Here is a 10,434-nt window from a genome sequence, read left to right as displayed (position 1 = left end):
GGGGAAAAAATAAATGTGTTTAAGGTTTTTTTTCTAGGAGCCGGGGGGGTCATTCCCCATCTCTGCTGGGTGCCGCATCCCACCCGCAACCGCAGCCCGAGCGTTCCCTCCCCACTCACTCACAGCGATATTAGGAAATAATTCAGCACTGGCTTCTCCACCCGTCTGTAGTAAAAAAATATTCTTTTTTTTTACCTTCCAAAGCAGCAAACGAAACACAGATTTCCTCGCCACCCCACTTTCAGGGAAAATATTTTTTTTCTTTTCTTTTTCTTTTTCTTTTTTTTTTTTTAATAAAACGACGATTCCAACGATTTCAAAGCAGCAGAGCGGACGTGCTCCCACACAGAGCACCCCAAAATCCCAGTGCTCCCCCTGCCACCCCGCATTGTCTGGGCCACAGCACAGGACACAGGGATGTCTTGTTGCCGTTGTTTGCTATGTTGGCTGCTCATCTGGCAAATACTTTTAATAAAGAAAAAAATAAAATCGTAAGGCTCTTTAATTACAAATAAGTTAGAAGCAAAATGAAAATACCGGCTTTTTCTTTTTTAGAAGAAAGCGGAATTGCTACATGAGGTGGTGGGGATCAAGAGGAGAAATCCCAGGCGGGCGCCCCGCTGCAGCGCGGTGGCGGAGCGGCCCCCGGGGCAGAAGCGCTGCCGCCGGCTGCGAGCCCCGGGCGGGAGCGGGGACCCCCCTTCCACCCTGGGTTGGGAGCAAACAGCTGGTGGGGGTCGTTGTCGCCCCGCTAAAACCTTGTTCCTGCGCGGGGGCTGCCGCAGGGTGCGCTGCCCCCGCTGCTGTCCCCAGCCCCCGAAGGGGCCGCACGTTTCTGAGGGGAGAAAAAAGCAAAAGGAGGGGTGGGGGGTGCGAGAGGGGAAATTCCGTTAAGAGCCCCTCGACAGCCGTTTGTCCGCCTCTTCGATGGGGCTCTTTTGTTTCGCCCTGGGGAAGGGGCCGGCGGGCGGGGGTCCGCGGCGCGGGTGTGGGGCAGGGCGGGCAGCGCAGGGGCTGCGGAGCCGGGGGGGGGGGGGGGGGGTCCGCGCTGCGGCGCTGCCGGCGGGGCCCGGCGGGCGGGGGTGGGGCGGGGGCGGGGGGGCTGGGCTTGGCCGGGGAGGCTGGTACCTCCCCCAGAAATGCAGCAATTCTCCCCCCTCTCCCTCTTCTCTCTGCGAGGTGGGCGCACTGCGATGGAGACGCGGCGCGCTCTGCCAGGGGCTTGCGCTGCCCGCCTGGTGACAGCCGCCGGCTGGTGACAACCCCCCATCCCCGCCCGGCTCGCCCCCCGATCCCGCCGCGGGGGCCGGCGGAGCGGCGCGGAGCAGCGCGCAGCGGACGGAGCGGGCGGCGGGGCGTGCGGGCCCGCACCTCCCCGCAGCGGTGGCATGCCCCTGGGCCCCCCGGCGCGGAGCCGCTCGCACTGCGCCGGGACGCGGAGGTAGCGGCTCGGAGCAGCCCCCCGCAGCGGCCGCTGCCCCTCGCCGGGCGCCGAGCTCCCGTCCGCCGCCCCGCCGCCCCCCCGCCCCGTCGGGTCTCTCCATCGCCGCGGGTCCCCGAGCAGCGGAGCTCCCCGGGCAGCCACCATGGCCACCCTTCTCCGCAGCAAGCTTTCCAACGTGGCCACCTCGGTGTCCAACAAGTCCCAGGCGAAGATGAGCGGCATGTTCGCGAGGATGGGCTTCCAGGCGGCCACCGACGAGGAGGCGGTGGGGTTCGCCCACTGCGACGACCTGGACATGGAGCACCGGCAGGGGCTGCAGATGGATATCCTCAAGTCCGAGGGCGGCGAGGAGGGCGGCGAGACGCCCCTGGAAGGGGACATCCACTACCAGCGGGACGGCACCGGCCCGCTGCCGCCCTCCGCCTCCAAAGAGGCGGGGGTCTGCTCCGAGCTCTCCGGACAGGGCAAGCCCAAGATCACGGCCTGGGAGGCGGGCTGGAATGTCACCAACGCCATCCAGGTACGACTGCCGTCGTGTCGGGCACCGGGGAGCGCACCCCGCTCCCCGCCCCGCGCCCACCCCGCACCCGCTGGCCCGGCAGCCCCAGGCTGGCTGCAAACTCGCTTCGGGAAAAAGGGGGGAAAAAAGAAAGAAAAATTAGGGGGAAAAGATAGAGGGCAAAGGGGGGGGGGGGAAGAGAAAAAGAAAGAATTATACAAAAATGGAAAGGGAAAAAGTCCAGCCCTGGATCTCTGCTTTGCCCCCCTCCCCCAGAGCATGGCATGGAGCTGGGGGGGCCACCAGGCCCCTTCCTCATCCCTCTGCACCTTCCCACAGGGCCGGGCCAGCAGGCTGCCCCAGCACATGGGTCAGGGGCGAGGGTGGACCCCAAGGGGACCTCAGGCCGGTGGTGGGCTTGTGCCGGGGTGGGCCTGGTCTGGCCCCTGCGGGGGTCCCCTGGCTGTGGGGGTCTCGGTGCACTGAGAGGGGCTGCGGACAGAGAGGTTAGGGGCAAAGCCCGGGTGCTGAGACTGTGCTGGCTTGCTGTGGGTGCTCAGGGTGACATGATGTGGGTGTGCGTGAGTGTGTGAGTGTGATGGGGGGGGGTGGTACATCAGAGACGGGGGGGGGGAGCTGTAATTGTGTGTGACCATGACTGCGTGGTGTGACTGTGTGACCGATTGCGTGGGTGTGATGGTGTGCAAGCAAGACAGCGAGCGTGCATGTGACTGCAACTGTGCGACTGCGTGTGCCCGGGTACCGGCGCCTGCCTGGTCCCCTCTGTGAGACGAGCAACACGGTTTCCATTTTGTCTCTTTCTAGGGGATGTTTGTTCTGGGCCTGCCCTATGCCATCCTTCATGGTGGATACCTAGGACTCTTTTTAATAATTTTCGCTGCAGTGGTTTGCTGCTACACTGGGAAAATCCTTATTGCCTGTCTTTATGAAGAGAATGAGGATGGGGAGATAGTCAGGGTGAGAGACTCCTACGTGGACATAGCGAACGCGTGCTGTGCGCCCCGCTTCCCCACTCTCGGAGGCAGAATTGTGAACGTGGCTCAGATCATTGAATTGGTCATGACCTGCATCCTCTATGTGGTGGTCAGTGGGAACCTGATGTACAACAGCTTCCCCAACCTGCCCGTCTCCCAGAAGTCGTGGTCCATCATTGCCACGGCAGTGCTCCTGCCTTGTGCGTTCTTGAAGAACCTCAAGGCAGTCTCCAAGTTCAGCTTGCTCTGCACATTAGCCCACTTTGTGATCAACATCTTGGTGATCGCCTACTGCCTCTCCAGGGCACGTGACTGGGCCTGGGACAAAGTCAAGTTTTACATTGATGTAAAGAAGTTTCCCATCTCCATTGGCATCATTGTCTTCAGCTACACCTCTCAGATCTTTCTGCCTTCCTTGGAGGGGAACATGCAGAACCCCAAGGAGTTCCATTGCATGATGAACTGGACTCACATAGCAGCTTGCATCCTTAAGGGACTCTTTGCCTTGGTCGCCTATCTGACCTGGGCTGATGACACCAAGGAAGTCATTACAGACAACCTGCCACCCACCATTAGGGCAGTAGTCAACATTTTCCTGGTGGCCAAAGCCTTGCTCTCGTACCCCTTGCCGTTCTTTGCGGCCGTGGAAGTCCTGGAGCGGTCCCTTTTCCAAGATGGAAACAGGGCGTTCTTCCCCAACTGCTACGGGGGTGATGGGCGGCTCAAATCCTGGGGACTCACCCTCAGATGTGCCCTGGTAGTTTTCACCCTGCTCATGGCGATCTATGTCCCACATTTTGCCCTCCTGATGGGTCTTACTGGGAGCCTCACAGGCGCAGGGCTCTGTTTCCTGCTCCCCAGTCTTTTCCACCTCAAACTCTTGTGGCGGAAGCTCTTATGGCACCATGTCTTCTTTGATGTCGCCATTTTCGTTATAGGTGGTATCTGCAGCGTCTCTGGGTTCATCCACTCTTTAGAAGGCCTCATAGAGGCCTTCAGAACCAATGCTGAAGACTAAGGAGGGGCCAGAGTCAGCTGCAGTAAGAGAATTGCATCAAACATCCGCATAGCCAAATAATTCTGCATCCTTTTAATGGAAAGAGTCATTATTTTCGTTACGTGCATCCAACAAATTCTATGTCATAGAATCTGAAAATTAAAGGAAATAACAAGAGATGAAAGTGTGTGCCCTGCTCTCTTTTTAATTAAGCTAAAATCTAAATATATTTTTTTGTTGTTTAGAATTTTTTGAAGGAATTATCCAGTGCCCCACCTTTATCTCCTCACTCGTTGCCTGAGGCTTGCCCCCCCACAAATGACCTGTTGGGAAACAGTTGCAGTTTTCAATACTCCTTACAGATATGCAATTCAGTGTTTCAGGAGCTGAAACACAGGTGCCGATCCTGTGGGATTGTGTTACTGCGCTCACAGAGGGAAGCAAACCAGCCGTGGGTGCTGGGAGCAAGGACCTTCAGTTTACGCTGCGTGAGATGGATGTAGATGAGACCTAGATTGTATGACCAGCCCAACAAGTCCAAGCAGCGGCTGATGACCAGCAATGCCAGTTACCTGCAATGTTTACACCGTAGTCACATAGATGTCAGGACTGCTTAATTCTTCCATCCGAATTCACACCGAGGAACCGTGCTTCCCATCGGTTACAATGTTTTGCCTCTGGCTGAAATCACAGACCCGGAGTCTGCTTCTCGGTGACTTTTGTTTTGTTTTATTTTAACAATTGTTATTTCTAAATTATGAAAAGTTTTAAAAAAAATAATATATTGTTGGATTTGACGTTGTTCAGGATACAGGAACAAAACTACGACACAATTCATTCTGTGCAATCTACCAGATCCGTGGAGCTGTTTCCAATGTACGTGTGGTGTCATTGTGGTAAATAAGATGAAAAATGTATATCAGAAAAAAAAATAATCTATCTTTAACATATAATGTGGTACATAAATATATCGAACAATAAAGAGAAAACATAGCCGATGAGGCTGGCCTGGTTTGTGGGGGGGCTTGGAGGAGCAGGGCAGGGGCAGAGGGTTCATCCTGCCTGTGCCCACTTGTGTCAGGGGGTACCGCACATCCTCGGTGGTAACGGAGAGGCAGCGCTGGGTTGTCACCGACGGTGGGATTAAACTGTTTTCAAGAAGTAGGACACGTATTTCAAGAAGGGGCCATCCTACAGCTGGGGAAAGGGGCTGCTTTCACACACACACACACACACCCCCTCAGTTTTGCTTTACCCCGTAGTGCTCATACTCTGGGGTTGGATGGAATTTGCAGATGTACCCCGAGATTTTTGCTCTTGTGAAGGAGGGGGGAAAAAAACCCCAGCCTCACAAACAAGCAAATGCAGTGGAGGAGGGAAATAAACGAAATAATGGGCTGGGGGTACCCCCTGATTGAACCAAACTCACTCTGCCCTGCCCACGGGTGCGGAGCGGGGGTCAGCCCCCCGCTCCGCACCCATTCCCGAAAACACCTCGATTTACAGCGATTTAAAAGCCGCAACAGCTAATTCGTTGTCCGCCCGTTGCCGCCGCACAGTGGGGATGAGGATGGACGGGACCCACCGGCAGCATCCCCGCAGCCTGGGCACAGCAGAGGGGGGTCCCCGTGGGGCTCCGTTTACCCCCCAAATGGTGTCAAGCCCCGGGTAGCGGCTGGGGTCCCCCCCGCCCGGTCCGAGCTGCCCCCGACGGCAGCGGGCAGCTCCGCAATGCGGTACCGGGGTGCCGGCGGTGGCACAAGCCGGGGAACGGGGCTGCGGGCAGGACGGGGTGATGTTCCTTCCCGGGAAAACCAGCGTTTCGGGCCGTTTCGCGGGCAGCCTCCGAAAGGCAAGCGCAGGGCAGCTGGGGGGGTTATTCCGCGTGGGGACAGGGATGTGTGGCACCGTGGGGGTGTGTGGGGGCCTCGCGGTGGGGCGCCTGGCCCCCGGAGTAGCCACGTTTCCCTCCTTGCTGGCCCCCTTTCCTGGGGGTGTCCAGCTGTGTCCCATCACCATTCTCAACCTCATCCCCATCCTCATCTTTCTCATCCGCTCCTCACCCTCCGCCCCATCCCGACGCAGCTGATCCGTGATTACCCGTCCCCGGGGCTTCCCCTGCCCTCCCCGGGGGTCTCCCCCTGCCCGCCCCCGGGGCTCCCCCTGCCCTCCCCAGAGGTTCCACTGCCCGCCGCGGGGGTCTCCCCCTGCTTGCCCCCGGGGCTCCCCCCTGCTCAGAGCCCGGGGCACCCCTTGCCCTCCCCGGGGCTCCCCCTGCCCGCCCCCGGGGGTCTCCCCCTGCCCACCCCCGGGGCTCCCTCTGCCCGCCCCCGGAGGTCTCCCCGGTCTCCCCCTGCCCCACTCCCGGGGCTCCCCCCTGCTCGCCCCGGCTCTCCCCCCTGCTCACAGCCCAGGGCTCCCCCTGCCCGCCCCGGGGGTCTCCCCCAGCCCGCCCCGGGGCTCCCCCCGCCCGCAGCCCGGCGGCGCAGCGCCCTCGCCCGACGGCGCGGCCCGGCGGGGTGCGGGCACCGAGCCCGGCCGGAGGGTCTGGGCGGGCCGCTCCCCCTTCACAGGCGCCGGCTGGTGCGGCTCCTGCCGGGAACGCTCCGCTCCAACTGCGGTTTCTCCCTGGGGTGCTGACAGGGGTCGGGCATGGGAGAACCAGCCCATCTTCTGGTCGGAACCATCAGCAGCAGGGCTGAGCTAACCCCTCGGATCTTGGATGTGGAGAGCTGAGGAGCTCTGGCAGGTTATCATGCTCCTCTGCACATCTGTCGTTGGCATCGGCTGTGTGCGTGGTGGTTTTGGGGTGCTTGTCTCCCCGTGTTCCCCTGGGACCGCAGGGAGCGGAGGGATGCAGCCAGGACAGCTGCCATGCTGCAGCGGCTGCACAGCTTACTCGCCTCTCCTTGCGGGCAGTGGCCCGTGTGGGGCTGCTGGGCGCTCACACACTAACCTGTCCTGTGTCTTTGTGTTTTTCAGAGGTCAAAGGTTCTCCGCTTCAGGGTACATGAGGATGGAAACCATTCTATGAAGCTTTAACTTTATAGAGGTTTTCAATCTAATTCAGCGCTTTCCCCCCCCCTTGGAAACAGAAATGGCTCCGTCTTGGAGTGTATTTGGGGTTGTAAGATGAGTTGTGCCTTTTTTGTGACGGTGGGGAAATTCAGGGCAGCTGAGGGCTCCTTGCTCCTATCCCTCAGGGAGCAGAACAGGGGAGCACCAGCAGAAAGTCCCCCAGCCCCTGCAAGGGCAGCTCAACCCCCTAGGTCCTGCCCAGGCACAGCCCCCCCCAGGCCCCTGCGCCCCAGGGAGCAGATACCGCCTGGCTGGAGGGACTCTGCGAGGCATTTCTGCCTCCCGCGTGATGCCTGGCAGAGGCTGCGTGGGTCCCAGGGATGACAGGGCATCTCAGCGCCTGGCTCACTGTAGTTTTCAGCTGCGGTAAAGCCAGCAATTATCCAGAGAGCCCCGGCAGGCTTTGTCTCGCTGTCAGTTCTGCTCAAGCACTTTCCTCCGTGTTTCTGCTGGGTGCCGATGCACGCTCATGGCTGACGTGCGACGAGCTTGCGAAATGAGCCTGCTCAGCAGGCCAGAGCGATAAGCTGAGGCTTTGTCCTCTAAACTTGTCCATGGCTGCAATGAGTGCGGCTGTGGATGCAACCCTCGTGACTTGGGCTTGAAATACAGGCAGCCCCCTCCAACCTGCCGCAGCAGACATTCTGATGCTGTGCTGATGTGAGTGAAAGCGTATGTGAACCCAGTGTTGTGGGAGATGTGCAGCCTTTAACGTAGGGGATGCAGTGGAGTGAGCAAAAGAAACCCCGAAATAGCAGCAGGTTTAACTTAGACAAAGCAGGAATCTGAAAAGCCAGCATGATGGCAAAGTCTGATCTCTGTTCCAAATGCCTTTTGTCTGCAGCTTCGTAGCTTCTGGTCATGTGCTGCAGCAATCCTCTAAACCTTCTGATTCTGAAAATGAGACAAACAAAGGCCCTCTCTGCGCTAGCAGGGAATCTATTTATTTCTCCCTCTGTGTCTTTATGGTTCCTGAAGTACAATAGGGACCTCTATTTGCATTTGTTCCCTGAGACATGAGCGTGATATCAAACCTCTGTTACCCTCACACATCTGCACGGCCATGCCACCTGGTGGGACCGTGGGTGGGAGCTGGAGCAAGGTGAGGGCTGAGCCTGCTCCTCTCTGCGCGCTGCCACTGGTGCTGGAGCTCACTGCGGGGCAGGTATGGCTCTGCCATCTCCCCACACACACGGAGCTGGAGACCTTGGCTGCAGTGGCAGCTGGCTGTCGTGGCCTCACGAACCTCGGATGCTCCAAACCACATATTCCAGACTGTTTCAGAAAATGCTTATTTTGATGGGGGCACCAGTGTTCTCCATCATCTGATTTTATACATCTTTGTACCCATCTGTGTATTCAAATCCTGCCTCAGCTCACCCTTTTGCTTTCTTAATGGCCTCCCTGTGCAGTGATCCTTTTTCTTTCTCCTCTCTGCTTTGGGATTCACAGGCCTAGCTGGGACAGGCATGTGCCAATGGCAAGAGGTCAGTAGCTTGACAAACACTCAAGGAATGGTGCTGCCATTCAGGTTTTCTCAGAGCTGTGGGATCTATCACCCAACTACATCATGGTCAACTCCCACGAGAGGGGCAGGTGCAAAAGGGCTTCTGAGGGTAAAAGGAATCTTCCTGCACAATCAGAAAATACCTCCCATGCATGAAGTTTGTATTTCAGGTGAGGAGCTTGAGGGTCCACCAGTGACTCCACCCATCAAAGCCTTATCTGGGCACCCACACAGGGATGTGGTGATCAGTGGTGCTGGACACCTAGGGAGCAAATAGGGGATGGCATGAATGGAGGGCAGTCGATTTTGGCTCCCAGAGGGCTGCTCTGGCCTCAGTTTTGATGTGCCCATGGGGTTCAGTCCTTGACGGCTGCTCAGGTGCTTGTTGTACGTACATGTGGCCCAGGATGGAGCCAGAGGAGGGTCACACAGGAGGCAGAAGTGGGGCTGTAGGACTGTCACGCCTGCACAGTTCAAACATGTAAAAGTCCCTGGATCTGTTGCCCCGGACACAGTGCTGCCAGGGGACAAGGCTCCACATCGCCCAGCTCCTTCCTCGCTGGCAAGCTCCGCGGATTGCTGGTGGATGGGCAATGGGTTGTGTCCACATCCAGGAGGTCTTTCTGGCGTTTGGGAGGTGACCCATGCCTCACTACCTCTGCTAGGACCCAGCATGTGACCTGGCACAGCCTCCAGCGAACAGAGCACTTTGTTCTGACCCTTTGCACTTCCCTGCCGGTGAGCTGCCCTCTAATCCCCCCAAGGAGGGATTTTCCTCTCCCACCCCAGCTCCCTGTGCCTTGGTCCCCTCGGGAGCGCTGGCAGGGTAATCATTTACTTCCTGCCACAAGCTCCTCCTTCGGACTTTTCCTTCGACCTTCAGACTGAATCGTCAAAATAAAAACAACTGGAGGGACAGTGGTACATGCTGCTTCCCGCAGCTGGAGTGGGGCAGTGCCTGCCGGCTCTGCTGCCGGAGCCCAGGAGCCCAGCTTCCCACGCCTCACGCTGTGCAGGTAATGCCGATTTGCTTTCTCTGGGATGATCACAACTTTCCCCTTCTCTTAATGAGGTCCTGAACCCCTTTGGGAAAAGCAGGGGGTTTTGTGAAGGACTCGTCCCTTGCTGCAGGGACCCGGCCGGCCCGTAGGAGAGCTGCTCCCCAGGCATCTGGCTCAGGGTCAGCAGATAGAAGTGGAGGGGATTTGAGTTCCAGCAGTGGGTTTGTTTCCCACCTGTGGAGGAATCCAGAGAGGAGACGAACAGTTCCTTGCTCCCTCTGGAAATGCTATACTAGGTGGAAAGGTTTCTTGCATTAACTGTGCCTTCCCCAGGAAACTTCCATCACAAGGAACTTCCATCACCCTGCTGTGTCCGCAGCCCCTCACCTCCCTGGGTTAGGTCCCATTAGGAGCAGCCACAAGTGTTTCTGACCTTGGGTAATTTCAGGAGCTGGCAGATCAGCAGAGGCAACTGGTGACCAGCCCTGTGTGTGTCCATGTCCCTGAGCTACCTGCACAGGGAAAGGAGGCTTGGACTGCACTGGGCTTTTGCAGCCAGCACCAGAAGGGTGAGGTTTGCACCAGAAATTTCAGGTCATTTTGGCTGTGGTCTTCTGGGCTGTGTCTCTGCAGCCAGGCTGGCCTGGCAAAGCTCAGGGGTGCTAGCATCCCTCTAACGGGGCATCCCTGACCTCCTCGCTGGCAGGACAGGGAGGATTGTTCCTGCTCAGTGCCAGAGCAGGGGAGCAGAGACGGGCTCAGCAGATTTCAGTGCAGAGCTGCTGCTCTTGCACAGGGGCTCACTGGTCCTGACAATGCCTGGAGCAGTGCTTGGCCCAATTTGGACTGGGCTGCCCACTGCATCCAGTACATATAGCTGTGCTGGAGAGACTATCCCCAGCTGCGCCAGCCC

General features: G+C 58.3%; 2 protein-coding genes across 2 annotated transcripts in view; one reads left to right on the top strand and one right to left on the bottom strand.

Annotated features, from left to right (window-relative positions):
• LOC308071079 (protein FAM83D-B-like) overlaps positions 1-10,434 on the bottom strand; it is a 441,583-nt gene that overhangs the window by 201,203 nt on the left and 229,946 nt on the right. The window lies entirely within an intron of this gene.
• On the top strand, positions 1,148-5,321 carry SLC32A1 (solute carrier family 32 member 1). The gene is made up of 2 exons (XM_080405975.1): positions 1,148-1,964; positions 2,769-5,321. The coding sequence occupies exons 1-2, from the start codon at positions 1,587-1,589 to the stop codon at positions 3,954-3,956; spliced, it is 1,566 nt and encodes a 521-aa protein (XP_080262101.1). The 5' UTR covers positions 1,148-1,586; the 3' UTR covers positions 3,957-5,321.

The sequence above is a fragment of the Falco punctatus genome, assembly GCF_963210335.1.
Source record: "Falco punctatus genome assembly, chromosome: 10".
NCBI classification, from domain to species: Eukaryota; Metazoa; Chordata; class Aves; order Falconiformes; family Falconidae; genus Falco; species Falco punctatus.
This window is presented reverse-complemented; position numbering and strand designations above follow the sequence as displayed.

Bases quoted from the DNA above. Each gene is read 5' to 3' on its own strand.
- SLC32A1 (XM_080405975.1), top strand. From the start codon at position 1,587: ATGGCCACCCTTCTCCGCAGCAAGCTTTCCAACGTGGCCACCTCGGTG. The intron at 1,965-2,768 runs GTACGACTGCCG...GTCTCTTTCTAG, and splicing joins ATGTCACCAACGCCATCCAG to GGGATGTTTGTTCTGGGCCT.